Here is a 23742-nt window from a genome sequence, read left to right as displayed (position 1 = left end):
GCTCATGGTTCAGTCTGTATCCTGCCCACAAGGTCCGGACAGACGGACAGACAGACGGACGACGCCATACCATAATACGTCCCGTCTTCGACGGGCGTATAAACGTAAAGAGTTCAAAACAAGAACGTAAACATCAAGTTCATTACTTTACACTATAACAATATATATTACGGCGTGACCGTGTTTGAGGGCGAAGCAAAAAAGTACTGGCATTAGTATCTGTATCCAATAATGGTACCTTCACACTCACGGATTTTTCTTACGAATCCTTACGTATTCCACAAATGCGTAAATGTACACGGATTGTTACGATTTAGACACTTTAAAGAGCTGTTTAAGAACGTGGTATGGTTTGATTTTTCATTATTTTCCTATATTTTCCTTTTAAACATGTATATGTGTTACCTACATGTATAGGGATAGCTCCGCTCTCGCGGCCCTTTGGGCCGTGAGAGGTCTTCGCCCTCTATGAACAGAGTCTCCTTACTTTTTAATAATTGTTTGGTCATTTTGTGTTTAAAATAAAATTTTCTATTCCCTGTAGGAGCTATGAGGTTGATCACTGTTCGTTTTCTTCAACTTTCATTAAAAGTTATATGAAAATCTTTGGTGCGCCCATCTTGTTACACCCAAATCAAATTTCGAAACATTTTTCGTTTCTCCAGAATATATTAACAATATTTGCAGTTTAGAGGGGTACATAATTATGTAGATCTGAGTTACATATTTCTTTACATGAGTATCTAGTTAAATCATTAATGATCTAATTAGAATGTGTCCATCATCCATTTATAAACATACAAGACAACTTTCATCCTTGCATTCACACAGTTGGGAAGAATAATTAAAAATAACATGAGTAGCATTTTAAAATAACAGCAATTAAATCATTTGAAAAATGAAGTTATTCAAAAAGACATTTCCATTTTGACCACCTTTTCAGAAAGACATTTGTGTTATAAAGACTTTTTTCATATAAATAGTATAATTGTAAATATGCTAAAATATCATTAAATGTACGAGGTAAACCTTTCCTAGAGAATGAAAATACACATCTCTTGACCAACATAGTAATAAGATTAATAACATTTTCATGTTCAGTCAATAAGCCAAATATTATTGTTTGTGAATCAAATTGCACTCTTTTCCCTGTCTTTTGTAATATCCAAAAAGACAGGCATGACCAAATTCTGGCAACAAATGGACAGTTAACAAATGCAAGGTGAAGATAACGAACAGTGATCAATCTCATAACTCCTACAAGCAATACAAAATAGATAGTTGGGCAAACACGGACCCCTGGACACACCAGAGGTGGGATCAGGTGCCTAGGAGGAGTAAGCATCCCCTGTTGACCGGTCACACCCGCCGTGAGCCCCATATCCTGATCAGGTAAACGGAGTTATCCGCAGTCAAAATCAGTGTGCCAAGAACGGCTTAACAATCGGTATGAAACATGTCAGACAGCATTTGACCCAATGTGAGGTTGTATTGACGAACTAGATCGTTATAACGACCATAGAATTTGCGAAATGCTTACTTCAATCGAGACTGTTGAAATCCCTGTACCATCAACTTGTTTGTCAGTAGCTTACCTCGATTTAAAAACTGACTAAATCCAGAACAAGCTCTTGCATATCGAATCAGTTGAGATATATAAACACCATATGCAGGTGATAATGGAATATTGTTACATAAATATGGGAAGTTGACGATGGAGAAGCTGAAATCATTCCGTTTGTCATACAGTTGAGTTGTCAGTTTGCCGTTAATGTCTACTTTCAATAAAATATCTAAGTATGAAGCAGAAGTGGACGACTCTGTGGTGTCCTTTATTTCGAGCTCACAGGGATATATCAAATCGACATATGAATGAAAGCTATCATTGTTAATAGACAAAACGTCATCGATATATCTAAAAGTCGAATTGAAGGTCACAGCGAGAAATTTTTTCTTCTCACGTAGAAGTTTTTGAATAAATTCTGCTTCATATGAATATAAAAACAGGTCAGCTAACAAAGGAGCACAATTCGTGCCCATGGGAATTCCAATAGACTGTTGGAAGACCTGATCACCAAAGACCACGAAGATATTGTCAATGAGGAACTCTAGCATATTTTTTATTTCAACTTCAGAGTACTTGTGCGTGGAATCAGAGTGGTGTTTAACAAAGTAAGTTTTTGAATGACTGATCACTAGATATGAATACTTCCGTTTTCCATTTTTGTTGAAGAAGCAACTGTCTATAATGTCAAAAAGTCTAGTCTTTAATTTATCGTGAGGAATGGTCGTGTATATTGTTGAAAAGTCATAGGTTTTAATGCTATAGATTTGGGGAAAATTCTGTGATTTCAAGTTTACTAAAAGTTCTTTAAAAATTTTTAGAATCCACATTTGATTAACACCACTTCTGGCATATGTAGTCGCACAGTAAGTTTGAAGTTTCTCCTTCACAGCTGTTAACATTTTCGTGAGGATCAAAGATAGGGGCTTGGTAGAGCACTTACTGGATCCAGCAATGTATCTTTGTTTGTAAGGGTTTTTATGTAGTTTAGGAATCCAGAATAGGTACGGTAACTCATATTCATTCGACCCATTGACTGGAATATTAAATGTGTCTAAAACTGAAGCATGGTTTTGAAGAATTTCGTCTTTTGAAAGGGCGGTTGGAGTATAAGTATGATTACCAAAAGTGGAATTAATGCCAAGTTCGTTTAAAATACAGTTGTAATAATGAGCCTTACAAACAAAGACAACGTTGTTACTAGCTTTGTCAGCTGGAACCAAAACATATTCCTCATGTAACCTATCTAATTCTTTTATCACTTCTGGTTTACTAAACACAGAATGTATAATGGTTTCTGGTTCTTCCGAACAGATGGAGCAAGCCTTGTTATCTAAACTTTTATCTTATGCAAATAATTATTCGTACCTATAATTTGGTGTATTATTCTGTATGAATTTTGGGTAATTTCTGTTTGTGATACGTGGAAAATATTTTCACATCATAGTGTCTGCACATTACATGTTTGTATGATGGCCATTAGATATATTCATATTACAACCTGTTTGTTTGTTGTGCATAATTTTGGATCTACAACTACTAAATTTTAGCCTTCTGTGTTTTTTCAACATTGTTAGGTTCAGGGGTTGTTTCCATGGAAACGAACTCATTAACATATATATAAAAATTGTCAATTTTCAAACAGGAGAGACCTCATTTCTATGATAAATTGGTTTTCAGAAGAATTTAATTACTTTCATCTCACCATCATATACCCTTAACTAGGGACTAAACAGTTCCGGGTATGATTCCAGATTTAATCCGGTGAATTTACTCTGGTCTTCTTACCCTTGCTTTTAAGGTATTAAATTTTAGTAAACACAGTACATGTAACTTTCATGTATGCAAGGTGATCAATATCATAACTCCTACAAGCAATACAAAATAGACAGTTGGGCAAACACGTACCCCTGGACACATGTATAGAACGAATATATCACATAATAGTAGTTTCCTTCAACATACTACACTTTTCTCACCTTTAGAAAAAAAGTGGTTACATAATCATATAGCATTCAATGATCATTTACAAGTACGAAATGACGGTCTCAACCTCGTTGCCAATGTTCAATTCAAGATGGCTGTCCGCCAATATATTACGATTTTCATTTTACCAAAGTCATTCAATATTACGCATTTTACAATTTAAAACACTGGATAATAAAAACAATTATTCAAGTTATCTGGCCTTCGACTCGGACTGATCGCCACACTCCTCTTTCCTGAAAGATGCTCAGCTTTGCAGGATTTGATGCTGTAGACCAATTTGCTGTAGACCGCTCCATGGAATTGACAGATGAATATAGATATAGATTCTAAGTAGCAAATTTTACACAGCAAAACCTTTGAGGATGGATGACTATGGCGTACAGCCGGGTCCAGTCCCTACTCACAGCATAACATAGTTGCTAGAGCTCCTTTCTGGAGAGTTAAAGGAGTCCGGGTTCCAATTCAGTCTAAATCTGTTGTAATTTTCGAAGCAATATCAAGACCAAAGAAACTAAAACTTACTGTGCCATCACAGGGACGTCGTAAGCAGTGTCTATGACACTCCGCCCCGCACCAACAGCGGATGTAAATAATAACCGCTCCCTCCCTGTCGTAGCAGCTTCGTTGTCAAAAGCTTCACGTGTTTCCTAGAATTTTTTAAACATATTTCTACAATATCAGGCTGTATTAATTTCATGACAGATGTAGACAACAAACTATCAATTTCTATTATTGAATTTTGGATAATTTGTTTGAAATTCAAATTGTGCATGATTGGGTATGTCAAGTTTTAAATTATATGTCGTGAAAATGTTAAAATTGACACTACCATTATTTCTTGATTTACCTTACAAAGATGGGCAAAGTTTGCTTTATCATAAGGTTTCCCATCACGGTTTGCTGGGTATTCCCAATCCATATCGAGACCATCAAAGTTGTACATTCGCAACCACGAAATAGCAGAATCAATGAACTCTTTCCGATTTTGCGCTGTAGACGCCATGTTTGAGTAAATCAGACTTCCGGCTGTCCATCCCCCCATTGCCAGCAATGTTTTCAGTTTAGGATTTTGCTGTTTATGAGCATTCACCTGTGCATACCTTGAAACAAACAAAAGTGATTTTATTATAAGAAATAACATTCGAAAAGGTTTCCCTCTGACATCTATATAAATAAAGAAATACATAAAATCTAGCAAGGATCCTTAACACGTTTTTGAGAATATGTTACATGTAACATTTCAAAGGGCTTTCAGGAACCATTCTTCAAGGAAGCGCGTGGAAATGGAATTAAAATTTCTGTACATTTATTTCAAACTTCTTTAGACCTTCATATTTCCCCCAACTTGAAATGTACCACTTTCTACCGCTCACTTAACATCACAATATTCGTCTAAAATATCAAAAGGATACATCTTAAATCATATAGCGTTTAGTTTCTTAATATAAAATTTTCTTAGTTTTCATACAGCAAGTAATTATAGAAACCATTTAATCTTTTTAGCATCGAAGAGGTGCATACTGTTACATGCACCAAGTGAGTTCAGAAATGGATATTGTATCTGAGGTGAATGTGCAATACTAAGAGATACCATAGAAACGGTTCACCAACAGTATCTACATCAACTTGTCAACTAATTGAAAGTACTTTTTTTTTAAAAATTATACATCTCCACTAAGATGCATAAACACGTTAGTGAATTTGTTATATTCCTAAATAACATGAAAGTTAGAGATTACAAGACGAGAGGACAACTTACAAGTTGTTATATTGGTCATTGTCGTTCCATTCAAAGTTGGTGATCTTGTTCCCCACCAATTTTCCGAAGGCATATATAATGTGTGTGCAGAGTTGAGGGTCAATGTCCTTGGGGAAGAATTTGCCAGCACCATTCCTGTACTGGGACCAGTTGGTGTAATAACAAACTACCTTGTATTTTGATGGACCTACAGGAAAAGAAACTGGAATTGTTTAAATCCTGATCTTTGTTTTTTTAAGGAAGCTAAAAATTAACTAATCTATTGATCAACGCTGAAAGAGGAAGGCCTAATTCATCCTCGCTCAGTTAAACAGGAAAAATAACCCACTCTATATAACAATGCAAATAACTTCTTAGAATCTCATTATTTACATTCCATCCTGATGTGCATTTGTAGTCCTTAAAGAATTCTAAAGGTAATCGTAAGACTTGAACTAACTTATCATAATGTCAGAGTAGCCACCCATTTTCTATTGAAAGTACGCATGGCTAATTCAACACGTTATCTGCTGTGCACAAACATATTTCGAATTTTTATACGATATGATATTGTTCTAAATTCTTGTTTTACAAATACATATCACCAGTTCACTATCAAATAGAGATCTTTCAAAAAACACATAAATCATATATTTACTGTAATATTGTTGATTAGTACAGTCGTAATTACACAACCAAAGATCTATGTTAATGATTTACCATTTTACAGATGTGATATTCAGGGGAAAAACTAAGATTAATGAAATGAAATTTTAATTCTTTATTTGTTGCATGTATCAAACCAAAAATTGAACGGAAAACGAAAAATAATAAGGAATTATGTGTTTTATATCCTATCATTTAATTCTGTTTTTAAGATAGAAAAACAAATAGTTTCTCTCACCAAAACGTTTGAATTAACGTTTTTTTCAAAATGGCGCGTAGGAATACCTATACATAACAATGAAAACTAGATGCTGTCATAAGACAGTAATACTCGCAAGCATGTGTTTGACTTTAAATGTACTCTCCGTCTCTCATTGGTGGATCTAGAGGGGGGGGGGGGGGGTCAAATTCATGCGCGCACGGTTCGCCGTAGATTGTTAGACGACGTCGTTTGAGCGTTTGTAATAAACGCGAATACCCGTACTGATATACGAGATATCACATGACAGTGATTGATCAAATGTTAAAAGACGTTGTTTTTTTTTTCTGCTTTGCTGTTTATATAACGTTCAGTATAATAAAACAAATATTGAATGTAGTTGAGGGTAACATTGAAAATTTTCACCCCTCGAGAAACCATTGTCAACCGAGGCGTATTCAACCTCGGCTACGCCTTGGTTGACAATGGTTTTCTCGGGGTGAAAATTGTCAATGTTACCTTCAACTACAGGCAATATAACCTAACCTTCTAGCATGAACAACATTGACAGGGTTGCATAGTGCTTTACGATGGTTTTCCTTTTATATATTATCTTTTTAATTGAATTGTAAATGTTCAAAAGGTAATATTTCTTTCTTATATCTTTATATGTGAAGCAGTCATATAAAAAAAATACAGAAGTTTTACAAAAATGACAAAAACGATATTCTTTTTGCATACATGATTTTGAATATCTACCACTTTCAATTTCTAGAGGGTGGACAGATATTTTTAGCTTTGTTAATTTTGAGCGTCCCATATATCACAAATTATTTGGAAATTTCAAATAGTTCTTTCTAATTTTACTGTAAAATATGTAAAATAGTAATTTTCCATGAATAGAGAATTCAGTGTTCTTTGTTCTTGAAGTAGTTGTAAAATGTGCTTTCATTAAGGTAAGGTTTGCGACATTTTGACATGTAGTGAACAAAGTCATGTTGCATTTCAGTATGTTCAGTGGGAATTTATCTTTTAAAAATTGACTTTTTAAAAAAAAAAAAAAAAAAATCGCCGGGTCCTTTTTTGACCAGGTTGGCTAATTTTTGTACTGTTTTACATTTTCGGGATCTTTGTACAAAAGGAAATACTAGTGGTATAAAAACTACACGAGGCAAACTTATGGGGTAAAAAGCTGGTAGAATTTTCAAAAAGAGAATTATCTATAAGATTATACAAATTTAAAATAGCAATTTTATATCTTGAATAAAATTTAAATTGGTTGCCATGGCAACAAAAAAATGTATATTGAGAAGCTTTACAAGATTTACGTCAGGAAATTTTTACTTTAACATAATATTTGGATCATAAACATTTAAGAAGGCATGTAGAATTTCTATCCACCGGGCTTTGTTTCCATGGTAACAGATTAAAAAGAATTATTTCATTTATGCGATTTGTCACTTTGTTTTATAATTGTACAACTTTTGAAGAGTGCATTGAGCATTTTCATGAATAAGATACAATTCCAGCCCAAAAATGATATTTATATCTATTTGTCAAGTATTGTAGAATCACATCGCTGTGGCCTTCAATTCGACTTTTAGATATATCGATGACGTTTTGTCTATTAACAATGATAGCTTTCATTCATGGGTACCTGTAAAGTGCGAAACGAAATCGAAACGAAACGAAATCTACCGAAACGAAACGAAATCTACCGAAACGAAACGAAACCCACCGAAACGAAACGAAACCTACCGAAACGAAACGAAACAGATTGTATGATCGAACTCTTTAAATTATAATTGAAAATGGTATCTAAGGCCCCTGTTAAAGTTTACACATATAAATAAAATTCGCCTCCCCTTTGATGTAGGCTTTCGGCTTGACTGATACAAAGTTTTAAGAGTTGGAAAGGGGGGGTTAAGCACAAAGTACATAAATACCATGTGCAATTAGCTTCGGATCCATAAATTTCAGAACGGAAGGTTACAGTCTCACAGGTCAGAGGTCTGGGGAAACACACTAAACGAGGGATGGGGTCGTCGGCGTTGAATCCGATTTTGGGCATAAATACATGTTTCAGTATTTTTTGCTCTAAAGACAAATATATGTATACATGTGGATATTGTGTATTTGTATGTAGTATATCAAACGGTGGATTCTGAATATGTCCTCCCGTTCTCTTTGTGATTTCTGCTTAAAATCCCCTTGTTCATAAGCCTTTTCAGTTTACAAAATGCCGACCTCCTCCTAATATTATTGCATTTAAAAAAAATCCGTTTTCCGTCCCGTTTTCAATTCCCCGTCTTAGCAACATCCCAAATGTATAGAGTTTTTCCATTATTGAAAGTACTCGCACCTCAGCAGTTAGAGATAAAATAAGAGGTTAAGAGCTCTTCCTGCTTTCAATTTTCTCAGACACCAGCTTCTTCAAACAATGTATCTATGCCCAAAGGCGGATCCAACGTCGGCGACCCCACCCCTCGTATAGTGTGTTTCCCCAGATCTCTGAGACTGTAACCCTCGGTTCTGAAATGTATGAATCCGAAACTAATTGTACATGGCATTTAATCAACTACGGATATGTACTTTGTGCTTACTCCCCCCTTTCCAACTTTTAAAACTTTGTAACAGTCAAGCCGAAAGCCTACATCAAAGGGGAGGCGAATTTTATTTATATGTGGTAACTTTCACAGGGGCCTAAGATACCATTTTTAATTATTATAATTAAAAGAGTTCGGTTATACAATCTGTTTCGTTTCGTTTCGGTAGGTTTCGTTTCGTTTCGGTAGATTTCGTTTCGTTTCGGTAGATTTCGTTTCGTTTCGTTTCGATTTCGTTTCGCACTTTACAGGTACCCTTTCATTCATATGTCGATTTGATATATCCCTGTGAGCTCGAAATAAAGGACACCACAGAGTCGTCCACTTCTGCTTCATACTTAGATATTTTATTGATAGTAGACATTAACGGCAAACTGACAACTCAACTGTATGACAAACGGGATGATTTCAGCTTCGCCATCGTCAACTTCCCATATTTGTGTAGCAATATTCCATTCACCGGCAATGGTGACGTCTCCATATGAGTAAAAAATTCTCGAGCGTAATAATTGCTAATTCAAAACTACGCAGCTGTTGAATCTAAATTATCATGAACAAATACATGGTAAGCTTGTGTAAAAATAAAAGTTCACACTTCGCTGCTCCAGTGACACAGATGTCGTAGTTGTGTTCGCTGCTCCAATGTTGCAGATATTGACGCAAGCTTCAAAGAACGGCTGCAAATAATTTGTTTTTTTCACCGACCGTCATAAATTTGTCATTTTTTCCTCATCCCCTCTCTTGTTTTTCAAAATTATTGGGGCGGCATCTGTATAACGCGATTACAGTGTAGTTCCTTATTGAGATTGCATCTACATAGATCGGCGTAAGTGGTGTACATGTACGTATATCCAATTTATGTACATGCAAATGATTCCATGATAAAAGATATAACACACATTACACACATGCATTAATCATAATAGCAAAACTATCAAAATTCAGTTTGTTACTTTCGTTTTACATTCACATTGTGAATACCCTCTTCTAGAATGATTTGTTTTCAGATAAAATGTAAAATCTAATTGCAAATCACATGTATCTATAATACTTATAGTTTAACATAGTTCAAATTATTATCCAAGGTTGTAAATATACTCAAATTTCACATGTCTTATGAAAATATGATAATGTATAATTCAAGATTTGGGGGGGGGGGGGGGGGGGGGGGGGGTGTACTTGTTATAGAGCTTATAGCTTTTAAAATGATACGACAACATATGATTTTCTTACGCAAATCCTTTTTCTGAGATAATAATTTGTAAATTAGAAACAATTTATTCAAGGTTTAGTCCATAAAAATTGGGGGGGGGGGGACCAATATTGACATCAAATGGCATTTTCAACAGTATTTCTTTTAACGTGTGTGGGCTTACAAATTGTACATTATGAAAATAGTTATTCAAATTTATTAAAATAAATGATTACATATCATTAAATAATGGGTATATAGTCTATGTTGCTTATTACAGCCCATTTGTTTTGGAAAAATAATTATTATTAAGAAAAATAAGAAGGAGGAATACATTTTCATTAATGCTGATTATATGTGGATGGGGTACTTACTTTTGAGAAGCAATAACAATGAAATTAGCAAGTTGACATATATATTTTTCAATGTTTATCTATTACTGGAATATATATCTGTCTTATAAAGGCACTTTTTTCATGATTGAGTCCATTTAAGGCCGAGTATAGGTCTACCTTAAATACCGATATTTTGGTAAGCCTCGTTCTGACGTTACAAACGTTATCGCGCGCCTTCACCAGACTCTCTGTTCGTTGGTGATTTTCGGAGAAAGCAGAGCGTCTGGTAGCACGAGACTAGTAATTTTTACGAGTAGTATAATTTGACCTTTTGACCCAGCATGACGTGTGCAAAACATATATACGAAGGCAAATGACCAGGGTTAAAATGCTGGGTAATTCATAGAGAAGATATAATGGTAATTGAATGGTTTCTATGCTGTTTATTTGTTTGCATGTACAATGGTAGTCATTGTGCATTGATAAAGTGGCTTTTTTATTTAAAGATCCGAAACAGGGACATGTGAGGTAAGTTGGTTGGCGGGGATTTCTACTTTAACTTTTAAGAACGCGATAAGCAGACGACAGGACGGGTTCTACACGTGTTTGCTTGTTAGATGCTGTGTGTGTGAGTGTTTGTACATGTGTGGACGTCATTTTAAAGATTTCATTTGGATTTAAGAGGCTGAGCAAAGGTACAGAGAAAGTTTTCTTAATACAATTTGAGCAGGGGATGGTCATGCCAGTCAGAAGTTTATATTTTATCAATTATTATTATCATTTTTAGTTTACAATTACATTTGATAAACAAAATCCTGTGATTTTCTTCCATGTATGATGTCGTCTCTTACATCCAGGGAAAGATAATACAAATTCTAGGCGAACTATATTCCAATTTAAATTCTAGGCGAAATAAATTCCAATTTAAATTTATCAAGATGGACTTACTACAGAAATAAAAATAAATGTAAACTTTAAGACTAAGGCTAAAAAAAATTAATGTTTAGTTTCTCGGGCATTTTTTTTTTTTTAAATGATGAGGCAGGCAGGGGTTGTTTTATTACCTTCAAATTTAGCTTTTTTAAAAATACTAAATCATATTCATACACCGTACTATCAGTCCCATAATATTCAAATATTAATATAAAATATTATGTTTTAAAAAACACAATGAACATGCTTTCCAAGATTTTGTGTGTTTATATGAACTAATACGTAATAAAAAATTTAAATGCGGGATTTAATTTAGGAATGCAACGGTGCCTGAGAAACAAAATACATGTACATTGTATTTATTTTTTTTTTTTTTTTTTTTTTTTTTTTGGCCTAATAAATTGAAAAAGAGTATTATAAAAAAGATATGTCTGCAAAAAGCATTGCAAATTCAATAAATGGTTACGTTTTCCTAATTATCGATGCAAACAAAACACAATCTAATTAAAATCAGATCCTAGGATACGCTCATAATCGCAGAGTATACAACGCGGATCTAAGAAGTCTGATTTTAATTAGATTCAACAAAACACATTGAACCTTTTCTTTACTTATATTTTCCTAATGAGCAAACAAAACACAAGCCTTTCTATACTTAGATATACTATTATGCTTAAACAAAGAGACGCATGCATAAGATACCTGATTCACCTCCCTTGGAGGTGGTTACAGACGGTGACTGAGTGCTAACAAGACCGTTCGTCGGCCCCACTGTGGGACCCACTGGTCCTCCCTCCTCGGCTGCCTCCAGTGTCTCCTTCATCAAAGAAATCAGTGGGTATTTTCCCTCCCCACATATTGTGCCTTTAAAATCATCCAGTGGGAGAGACCATATCATGGCTCCTCCATAGCCACCTTTGATGATGAGATCTGTGACCTATTAGTCGTCATCAAGGGGACAAAAACAAGACACTTATTACAGGGCAACATATTAAAGAATATTACACTGTAACATGTTAAAACTTAATTTATAAATCAATGGTAGTTCAGATTCAAAGTAGGCAGTTCTCTCACCTTTGTATAGATACTGGTCTTGTCGTCAAAACCAACCCACAGTTTTGTACTTGGATTCACAAAATACGGAACTTTGGCTACCGGGTCTCTGTATGTGGTACCTTGGCCACTCCTCTGCATCTCACAAATCTGCATGTATATTTACAGTATATTATACAGTGTATTTACACTTGTTATATTTTTATTTACAGTATACCTTTATTGCATAATAGGAAGGGAGATATGAAAATATATTCACCCAAGAAAACCCATATTCTCCTACGGCAACAACAAAGTGGAATATCATTTTTCTTGCGTAAGTACATTTTCAATTATCCCAAAACATCTATGTAATGAATTGTTTATCCTACCAAAACGAATGAAAACTGCTAAAATCCTGCATCCGGGCCTATATACATGTATGTAGCCGAGTTCGCCCCAACAGAAGTACTGTCAACGTATTAGAATGTACATTTGTACGAGCCATGACAGAACGGTCTATGATAACCATTTTAGACATTTCCATTCTCCCTCAATGCTGATTATTTGCAGGGTAAATCAATTAACCATAATAAGGTACATCTACATGTAATTAAACCATAAAATTCCCTCTCGCGTGTCAACAAATTCCTTTTACGCCCCTACAAAGTATGAAATTACACTTTTAAAAATGAAATGACACGGACGTAGTGTGACGTTACAATAAACTGGGTCTACCTTAATGTAAAGTTAATGGAAAATTTACGCGACGCTCGAAGAGGTGGAATATGATGAAGAAAATAAGATGTTGGGGGGGGGGGGGGGGATGCTCCCTTGCACTTGAATTTGAATGTCAAGACCAATCAGAAAATGCGTTATATAGAATTACCATATTCAGGTATAATAATGTACATGTGCATTACTTTTTATATCATATCTAAGTATATTTATTTATTATTTTTTACAACAATCATCAACAAAGCAAAGAACAAGGGAGGTTATTGAACAAAATTGGCGCGCTTCAAATGCCGACCATATTTTGCAGGTAGAAAGGTGACAATTTTCTCGTTTGATTCATATATATATATATATATATATATATATATATATATAACATGTACCATTTACTTGTTGCTGATATTGAGAAAATAACGTTATAATATTGCATTGTTAACTCCAACGCTGTCTTCCGACGGTCGCTTTTTTTGGAACGAGTCATCGACGTTATTGGATTTACAGTCCCCTGATTCTTGTAGAATATTTTTCTAAAAGTTATAATTTTCAACTTTTCAGGTAAAAAAAAAAAATAGTCATCGAGATCAAAGACTATTAAAAACTGTCATGCTATGAAAAATACATTATGCATCTACGCGTAACTTTATTGGGTTCATAGACATTTTGCGAAAGAATCTTGTGTTATTATAGTTAAGAAAAAAATGCGTGTATTTGCCAAAAATCGTTGAGTAGAACGCAATCATATTTTCGGAGGCGATTTTAGATGTTCTCCTATTCAAATGAATTATGGAAAATAAAATGTAAAATTACTTGTTATGCCATGTACCTCAAGGACTATATAACAGCTCTGCGTCCTAATACTAAATGATACAAATGTTGCATGAAGGGGATATCATTTTCTCGGGTACAGCAAAACACGTCAAGTAATGTGCGTGTAACTTCAAATGTTCTATTTTATATCGCAAATATATTTAAAAACAACAAAAATGCGTCCGTGTTTATATCTTTACATTCCCCTAAATTGTAGCTCTCTCTCTCTCTCTCTCTCTCTCTCTCTCTCTCTCTCTCCATATATAGTGTTCATTTTGATAAATGAAAATTACATTAGTCGATGGGAATGTCATTGCATACACCGACATTCAGTCTAAATCTAGCATTGTTTAGTTTTACTGATGTGAACACTGGACTCTAGGAAGTTGTTTGAGTACGTGTATAGACAATGCGGTATATCTCACTGCTTTCCCAAGACACTTGGAATCGTAAAGGGGTAAGAGGGGGGGGGGGGGGGGGGGGGGGGGGGGCACTTTATTTTGTCAATGATCAATAATTATATCTGTTATTTTCATAAGCGAATACAGATATATTGGGTGATCCGCCCACTCTTTTTTATAGTACTTTTGAATGAGAAAAATTTAAACTCATGAATTGAATTGGATGAGCGCTCTCTCTATCCTTCTTATCACCATCATCTGTTATTTTCATATGGAATATGCGAATAAGGATATATTGAGTGACACCCCCCCCCCCTTTGATATTCTTGATAGTTGTATTGAATGTGAAGAAAATAGGCTTAAAAATTATTAATTGAACCCATGTAGCGAAGGATGACCCCCCCCCCCCCCCCCGACGATTTAAGAATTTTAAAATCAGGCGGAAAACTATTTTTACTTGCAAATTGACTACCAACTTATCCTTCGACAACCCCCCCCCCCCCTAAACTGCGTGTCTGCTTCCAAGAGACAGTATATTTATTAACTCCAACAGACTTTTTAAAAAAAAAAGATTTTGATAAATAGCATGCAGGTGACGAGAGAGAGAGAGAGAGAGAGAGAGAGAGTACTAGGTGTTTACATCACCTTACGGTTACCGGTACTCCAATTTTCCCAATCGTGACTCTATGTCAGGAAACTTTCATGTAAATTTCAACTATTCTGGCCCAGTGGTTTTTTCAGAAGACGAGTTTTAAAGATTTTCCCTATATGTTCGCATGTAAGACTTTCACCCCCTATTGTGGCCCCAACCTATCCCCGGGGGTCATTATCTGAACAAACGTAAACCTGTACTGTATAAGGAAGTTTTCATGCAAATTTCAACTTTTCTAGCCCACTGGTTGTTGAGAAGATCTTTAAGGATTTGCCCTACATGTATTTACTCTTGAGGTTGATTATTTTAACAACTTTAATCCTCACTATGTCATGAAGCTTTCATTCAAATTTGAATTTTCTGGCCCAGTGGTTCTTGAGAAAATGTTTAAATATTTTCCTTATATACTCGCAAGTAAAACTTTGGTCCTCATTGTGGCTCCACCCTACCCCCGGAGACCATGATTTGATCAAACTTGAATTTGCACTATGTCAGTAAGCTTTCTTGTAAATTTCAACTTTCCTTGTCGATTGGTTCTCAAAAAAAAAAATTTCAAATAACCCCACTTTAATTTTGGCCTTTTCTTTATTATCCCCCATTGGCAAAAACCTGCACAAACCTGAATCCCCTTCACTCAAGCATGCTTTTTGCCAAATTTTGTTGAGACTGACCCAGTGGCTCTGGAGAAGACTTTACAGACAGACGGACGACGGATAATCAGAAATTCATTTGAACTTTCAACTATAAAGTGAGCTAACGATATTTGCACATGCAACAATCTTGCAGTAGTAAGTTCCCAATAACTTTATAATATACACACCAGTAATCTTGTAAAATATTCAAGTTTCTTTAGAATGAAGAAATTTGTCATAATTTTCACATGCAAAAATGCCTTAGATTACAGCATCGTCGAACTTTCAACTAGACACTTACGTTTACAGTAAATATCAATCAAATGTATATATATATATATATATATATATATATATATATATATATAGTTACATATATAAATGATGGGCGCTTGCTTACTAGTTATATAATGAAATTATGGTGACATATGAAAGCACCTCATAGTAAGACAGAAAGCCTTTCTCTCTCGTGTAGGGCCCTGCTCTTCCAGCGCCCGATGCTGGAGCACCGACCCAGTGCTTAGAAGTGTCCACCAAGGTAAAGCTTCTGCCGTATGTTCCCAGCCCAATGATTAACTTCTCTCGGGGTACTCCTTTTTGATGCCAGTATTCTGCTGCAGATGCCTTTACAAATGTAACATTTTCAAGCAAATCGATCAACTATGAATTACAGCTGACTAAGGATTAAAATATATTCATACATATACGTGCTATAGGAGAGTATGAGGTAATTCATACAGGAAAACTAACCCAATTTTCACGTTTAATCGGGTTTTTATTTTTAATAAAATCAAATCAAAATATGAACACATTTCAATCCACAATCATTTCAAAATGCGTACAAATGTTTTAATGCAATATTTGATGGAATCTGACCACTTTAATCGTCTGGTTATCTTTAAAGTGTACACGCAGATGAATACACACATATCTTTTAGATTAGCACGAATGCATATGTTGACACCTAACTCTTCTCCGTAATTAACTCCAAAAACAACGGTTTGAAAATATGAGTAAACCTACTATCGGGGAAAGTGTAGCTATTTTATACTACCTTTCGTTCGTGAAAGTCTTAACATATCTGTATATATGCCATTCGTTGTGACAGAGGAGGAAGTGCATTAGCTGTTTAAAGTTACAGCTGCAATTGATATATTTTCGAATAAATAAATGATTCTGAAATCGCTAATACGCATGCTCAAATATCTATAAACAAAATGTCTAGAATCAGTTAATGTGCATATCTGGTAAATAAGCAGAGATGAACGAACACCATCCGGATTATAAGATGTAAAGGAGAGTATATGACGCACAGATTACAGGGTCATAACTACAGATTGCAATAAAGAATATTTTGAGTCGTAAATGTAATTAGGAGTTATAGAGGATTTTCGGAGCTAAAACTGAGTTTCCTGAAGGTCTATACATAAATATAAATATCGAAATGGAAAGTTATCCATCTTCAAAAGGAAATGCAAAACTGACATTGCCAAATACGACATTGTTCCCAATAACGCTATGACTCATCTTACATGTACAATTAGCTTCCAGCATGACCAGTCGCGGTGGTTCAGTGTTTAGAGCATTCACTTCATGACTGGGAATTCGTGAGTTCAAGCCCCGTTTGTGCTTTGACGACGTCAAACCTAAGACGTAAAAATAGGCAGTGACTGGTCCTTGGCCAGAGGTTTAGCATTCAAAAGTTACCGTTGCAAGTCATTCGGATGAAAACTTTGTACGATAAGAACACTTACTGCTACGAACCTGAGCGCCATGTACATGTACAGGCCATTTCTTGTATTTCACTTACAACTGATGACGTCTCAATATCACTGAATCTTTTTTTCTCGAAAAGGCGGGAAAAAAATAAATAACATTTTAGTATGTCTTATCATATCTTAATAGGTACTTACGACATTCAAAGTTTTGTCCGAATCATTGTTTGAAGCGTAGAGTCCAGTATGTAGACCAGTGAATGACTCCCAAGATCCATGCAGGTCGTAAGTCATTGTACAAATAAAGTCCATGTATCTGAAATATAAAAAAAAAAAAGGAAATTACTGTAGTACTAAAAAGAGAGTAAGAGTGACGTAGAATGTTACTAAAATGATAATGCTAGATACATGTACTATATATCTATTACATGTATGTTTAATTTTTATGCTGTTGTCCCGCGGGGATCTGGGTTAGAATAGGTTCTCAGTACCACTTGCTTGTCGTAGAAGGCGACTAAATGGGGCGGTCCTTCGGATGAGACTGCGAAAACCGAGGTCCCGTGTCACAGCAGGTGTGGCACGATAAAGACCCCTCCCTGCTCAAAGGCCATAAGCGCCGGGCATAGGCCAGAATTTTGCAGCCCTTCACCAGCAGTGGTGACGTGTCCGTATGAGTGAAATATTCTCGAGAGGGATGTTAAACAATAATCAATCAATCTATGTAGCTAAGGAAGGTGAAACAAGAAAAAACACAGAAAGCAGATAAAGAAAAAACCCTTTGATACTGTCAATAAATCGGCATCACAGTCTGGATTAGCATTTAGCTTCGTCTGATTTGCAAAACAGAAATACGAGGTAGAAGCAAGATAAAGGAAAGAACCATTATCATATTATATCAATATATACATAACAAGATCATAGAACATAATCAAATTGAATGGAGGGGGAACTACCATTTTACATACATGTACATTGGAATAAGTAGGTCCCAAGTATTCCTACATCGAAATCTCTATGAAGGGTATTGTTTTACCCAACTACATATACAATATAGATATGGTCTGAAATATATAAATTACATAATTTGTAATTGGATAACATGTGTGTGCTATACCCATAGCCTGATAATATAGTAAATGAGATATTTTGTTTTATCATACTTTCATGTAAAGTACTCGAATCTGATTTGATTGGCCGAGAAGCATTTGAAACCACGTATTATTACATTGTATCCTCTGAGAACAGAAAGGACGCACTCCAGGGTGATAGTACATGTATCTAGCAACGGGTAATAAATTTCTTTCGCGTTTTGAAGTATAGCGGAAAAATATTGTATAAACGGGATTTTAGTCATGTGATGTATGTTATTCGTGGGCTGATATTTTCAGCCAATGAAAATGCTTGCGATGCATAGTGTTCGATTGTGTGTATCAGGTGGTCATTCTCTAGCCGCCTTTCGAGCTGTGAACTCAAGTTTTTTTGGGGGGGGTTTTGTGGGGTTTTTTTATTTTCAATATTGTGAAAATGTGCTGAAATAGGATTTGGAGTAATATAGGATGCCCAGTTTTCAGAGTTTTTTTATCCCAAAATTCAAGGGGTTTCACCTGTTTTTCCCCTGGGCTTCGTATATTACATCATTTATTTTTCCATAGAATATTCGAGAATAATTGTGAAGATGAATTTTGCACAATGTATAGACACTGTTATGTTTGAATATGAATTATAAGTGAATGTCATATATTACTAAATAGTCGGCGTCTAATAACTACGGCGGGCTGTCGGCAAAATATATAATTTTGTTTTTGTCATCAGATATGGAAATATAGTGGATACTAGTACTTGACAACAGGTGATATTATAAAAATTGTCGTCGGCGTCAAATTTATGCGCGTATGGTTTGCCGTAGATTATTAGACGACGTCGTTTGAGCGTTTGTAATAAACGCGAATACCTACATCGATACGAGAAATATCGCATGACAGTGATTGATCAAATGTCAACAGAGGTAAGTCTTTTTGCTTTGTTGTTTATATAATATTGAGTAAATAAAACAACAATTACATGGTTTAAACAATTAGTATTGGTTATTGTGTTATTGCATTTAAAAGCAGTGTAACCTAACTGCAATAATGTTTTCTTTATCATTTTGTTTGGAGACAACGTGAACGCGCATGAATACGTTATGTACATTGTTCAATCTTTACCCAGAGTCCTTTAGTGTTTTATTTATAAAACATCGTATTTGTTATCTTATCTACCGTTTCATTTTACGATGAAACGATGCGCGACAATTGCACAAAACGCAAAATTTCGATTTGTACTCGGCCTCGAAATTTTTTTTCTTCTTTTTTCTTTACTTAAAATTCTACACAAAATATTATAATCTGGTAGATGATACTCTTTTTAAAATTTGTACTACCTTTTTACCCCATGAGTTTGCATTGTGTAGTTTTTATATCACTAGTATTCACTATTGTACAAATATCCAGAAAATGTAAAACATCACAAAATCAAGCCCACCTGGACAAAAAAATGACACAGGCATTTTTTTTCCAAATGTCATAACATTTGAGAACAATTCCTACTGAAAATACTGATATGTAACATGATGACTCTTTGGCTGTATGGTAAAACCTCGCAAACCTTGTCTTAAATTAACCCAAAGTTGTTTCTTGTTACAGTAAACACAGTGCATGCAACTATGGTGTATGTATAGAACGAATATGTCACATAATATTAGTTTCCTTCAACATACTACACTTTTCTCACCTTTAGGGAAAAGTAGTTACATAATCATATAGCATTCAATGATCATTTGTACTAAGTGGCGTCCTCAACCTCGTTGTCAGTGCTCAATTCAAAATGACTGTCCGCAAATTTAATACGATTTTCATTTTACCAGTCATTGAACATTACGCATTTAACAATTTATAACACTGGATAATAAAAAACCCCACAATTTTCGAAGTTATCTGGCCTTCGACTCGGACTGATCACCCACTCCTCTTTCCTGAAAGATGCTCAGCTTTGCAGGATTTGGTACTATAGACCGCTCCATGGAATTGGCAGATGAGAATATAGATATAGATTTTAAGTAGCAAATTTTACACGGTGAAACCTTTGAGGATGGATGACTATGTCGGACAGTCGGGTCCAGTCGCTATTCAAAACATAACATAGTTGCTAGAGCTCCTTTCTGGAAAGTTAAGGAGCCCGGGTTCCAATTCAGTCCAAATCTGTTGTAATTTTAGAAGCAATATCAAGACCAAAGAAACTAAAACTTACTGTGCCATCACAGGGACGTCGTAAGCAGTGTCTATGACACTCCGCCCCGCGCCAACAGCGGATGTAAATAATAACCGCTCCCTCCCTGTCGTAGCAGCTTCGTTGTCAAAAGCTTCACGTGTTTCCTGGAATATTTCAAACATATTTCTACAATATCAGGTTAATTTCATGACAGATGTAGACAACAAATTATCAGTTTCTATAATTGAATCATGGATACCGGTATTGGTGGACAAGAGATACCATGTATTATGAAATTCAGTGCGGAACCAAGATTGCTAGAAAGATTAAAAACTCTATTATCAGAAATGTGAGTAGTACTGTATTTCAAAGGGGGCCCTTAATTTTTGAGAGTTGAAAAAAGTCCCAGGGGCGCTTATAGGAGTAGCCCCTTACTCAATAGGTCGAATACGGTAATTTGTTTGAAATTCAAATTGTGCATGATTGGGTATGTCAAGTTTTTTAAAAATTGTATGTCGTAACAAGAGGCCCACAGGCCTTATCGGTCACCTGAATACCAGTGAAAACGTATCACTACTCCCAAGGACTATGAAATCTAGAAAAAAATTCCTGTTCTGAATATCTAAGCTAAATTCTAATGTTCAGCAACAGTAAAAAAAACAAGATGTGTTCTTAAAACTTCACTGCCCTCAAAAGTGCATACACTGATGAAAGGCTTTACATAATATAATAGGTGTATTAACATTAAAACATCAAAAGATATGACTAATTTGGACCCATCCTAAAGTCAAAACCCTGGGTTGTGAAATTCACCATTTTTTGTACATCCTTTTCTGCTATTCCTAATGTATGCATTTAGATCTTATACAGTATCAGCAAACTTGCACTTAAATACTATTTACTAAGTTTGGTCCCACCCTGGGATAAAAAACCCTACTCTAGGGATCATCAAATTTACAATTTTGATAAAAGTTGATAAAAGACTACCTGCTTTTTCTAAGTATCCATTTAGTTTCAATTTAGTATCAATAACACTAAAGAAGATGTTATCTTAGTGTTTTACACATGGACACTATATAGTATGTCCCTGGAGTCAGAACCCCTACCAACCGCCGCGGTGGCCGAGAGGTTAGAGCGTTCTCCCTGCATGCGGAAGGCTGGGGTTCGAATCCCGGCCGCGACAGACCTAAGTCGTTAAAACAGGTAGTGACAGTTCCATCGCCAAATGCTCGGCATCAGGTGTGAACGTCATGGGTCCTTGGAGAAGACCTTAAAAATGGATGTCCCGTGTCACAGGAGGTGTGACATGCCAAAGAACCCTCACTGCTCAATGGCCGTAAGCGCCGAGTATAGACCCAAATTTGAAGCCCTTCACCGGTCTTCGTGACGTTTCCATATGAGTGAAAAATTCTCGAGCGAGACGTTAAGCAAGATATAATTAATCAATCAGAACCCCTACCCCGGGGATCATGAAATTTACAATTTTGGTAGAGGCCTTCCTGCTCTACTTACATGTGTAACTATGCATTCAGTGTTTCTTAAACAAGATTTTTGAAAATTGGTCAATTTTCGGCACCTTTTGTTCTACCCTAAGGCCCCAGGGTTACATGAATCCTGAAATTTACAATTCAAGTCCCCCTTCCATGTATCAAGAAGAAGTTAAAAATGTCTATTGTTCACAAATGTAATAACTGACCAAATTGGACTCATCCCGATACCAAAACCCCTACCCCTGGGATCATCAAATTTACAATTTTGGTAAAGGACTACCTGTTCTTTCTAAATATCTATTTAGTTTCAATTTAGTATGAATAGCACTAAAGAAGATGTTATTTAAGTGTTTTACACATAAACACTATATACCAAGTTTGGCCCCGCCCTGGGGTCAGAAACCCTACCCCTGGATCATGAAATTTACAATTTTGGTAGAAGCCTTCCTGCTCTACATCACCATGTATTTAGTTTTTCATACACATGTGCGGTTCTTGAGAAGATTTTTGAAAATTGGTCAATTTTGGGCACTTTTTGTCCCACCCCTAACGTCCCAGGGGTGCGGGATACCTGGAATTTACAATTTATGTCCCCCTTGTCCAAAAGATGCTTCATATCAAATTTGAAAAGAATTGGACTGGTAGTTATCAAGAAGTTTAAAATGTTCAATCGTTAACGCACGACGGACAACGCACACCGCACGACGACAACCAATTGCAATAGGTCGCCTGAGTTTACTCAAGTGACCTAAAAATGTTAGAAATTGACACTGCTATTATTTCTTGATTTACCTTACAAAGATGAGCAAAGTTTGCTTTATCATAAGGTTTCCCATCCCGGTTTGCTGGGTATTCCCAATCCATATCGAGACCATCAAAGTTGTATTTTCGTAACCACGCAATAGAAGAATCAATGAACTCTTTCCGATTTTGCGCTGTCGATGCCATGTTTGAGTAAATTAGACTTCCGGCTGTCCATCCCCCCATTGCCAGCAATGTTTTCAGTTTAGGATTTTGCTGTTTATGAGCATTCACCTGTGCATACCTTCAAACAAACAAAAATGATTTTATTATAAGAAATAACATTCAAAAAGGTTTCCCTCTGACATCTATATACATGTAAATAAAGAAATACATAAAAGTTTCACATCCCTAAAACGCTTTTGATAATACATGCATGCAAACGTTGCAAGCTGCTTTCAGAAAGCATTCCTAACGGAAGCGCGTAGAAATGGGAATTAAATTTCTGTGCATCTATTTCAAAAATTTTTGGACCTTCACAGTTTCCCTAACTCGAAATATACCACGTCTTTCCGCTCACTAGACATCACAATATTCGTAAAAGATTCTATAATGACATATATACGTAATTTACTTTCTGAAGCGTTTAGTTTTTATTAACAAGTTCTACAAATATTATTTCCTTAGTTTTCATTCAGCAAGTAATTATAGAAACCATTTAATCTTTGTAGCATCGAAGAGGTGCATATTCCAACCTGCATCTAGTAAATTTGGGTAATGGATATTGCATCTGAGGTGAATGTGAAATACTAAGAGACACGATAGAAATGATGTATTTACAGTATTTGAATGCTGTCAACTACTAGTAATTTAACGTATCCATGCATGTGCAATACGATGTACAAACACTCAAGTTTATTTGTTATATCAGTAAATAGTATAACATGGAAATGAGAGATTACGAAACGAGGGTACCACTTACAAGTTGTTATATTCGTCGTTGTCGTTCCATTCAAAGTTGGTGATTGTGTTCCCCACTAATTTTCCGAATGCATATATGATGTGT

The 23742-nt window shown here is 35.5% G+C and overlaps 1 protein-coding gene across 2 annotated transcripts in view; it reads right to left on the bottom strand.

Annotated features, from left to right (window-relative positions):
- LOC125667914 (uncharacterized) overlaps positions 1 to 23736 on the bottom strand; it is a 179568-nt gene extending 155832 nt beyond the window's left edge. For both annotated transcript variants that reach the window (XM_056161948.1, XM_056161949.1), the window contains exons 1-10: positions 23659 to 23736; positions 22728 to 22980; positions 20485 to 20609; positions 17398 to 17515; positions 15923 to 16108; positions 12297 to 12425; positions 11925 to 12159; positions 5313 to 5499; positions 4401 to 4653; positions 4076 to 4200 (exon numbers count right to left, since the gene is read on the bottom strand). In XM_056161948.1, coding sequence (XP_056017923.1) covers positions 4076 to 4200; positions 4401 to 4653; positions 5313 to 5499; positions 11925 to 12159; positions 12297 to 12425; positions 15923 to 16108; positions 17398 to 17515; positions 20485 to 20609; positions 22728 to 22922 — 1553 coding nt within the window. In that variant the 5' untranslated portion in view covers positions 22923 to 22980; positions 23659 to 23736. The remainder of the gene's footprint in view (positions 1 to 4075; positions 4201 to 4400; positions 4654 to 5312; positions 5500 to 11924; positions 12160 to 12296; positions 12426 to 15922; positions 16109 to 17397; positions 17516 to 20484; positions 20610 to 22727; positions 22981 to 23658) is intronic.
- Between the last annotated feature and the right edge of the window lie 6 nt (positions 23737 to 23742).

Source organism: Ostrea edulis, chromosome 4 (assembly GCF_947568905.1).
Source record: "Ostrea edulis chromosome 4, xbOstEdul1.1, whole genome shotgun sequence".
Lineage (NCBI taxonomy): Eukaryota > Metazoa > Mollusca > Bivalvia > Ostreida > Ostreidae > Ostrea > Ostrea edulis.
Note: the sequence above shows the minus strand (reverse complement) of the source record. Positions and strands in the feature narration are given on the sequence as shown.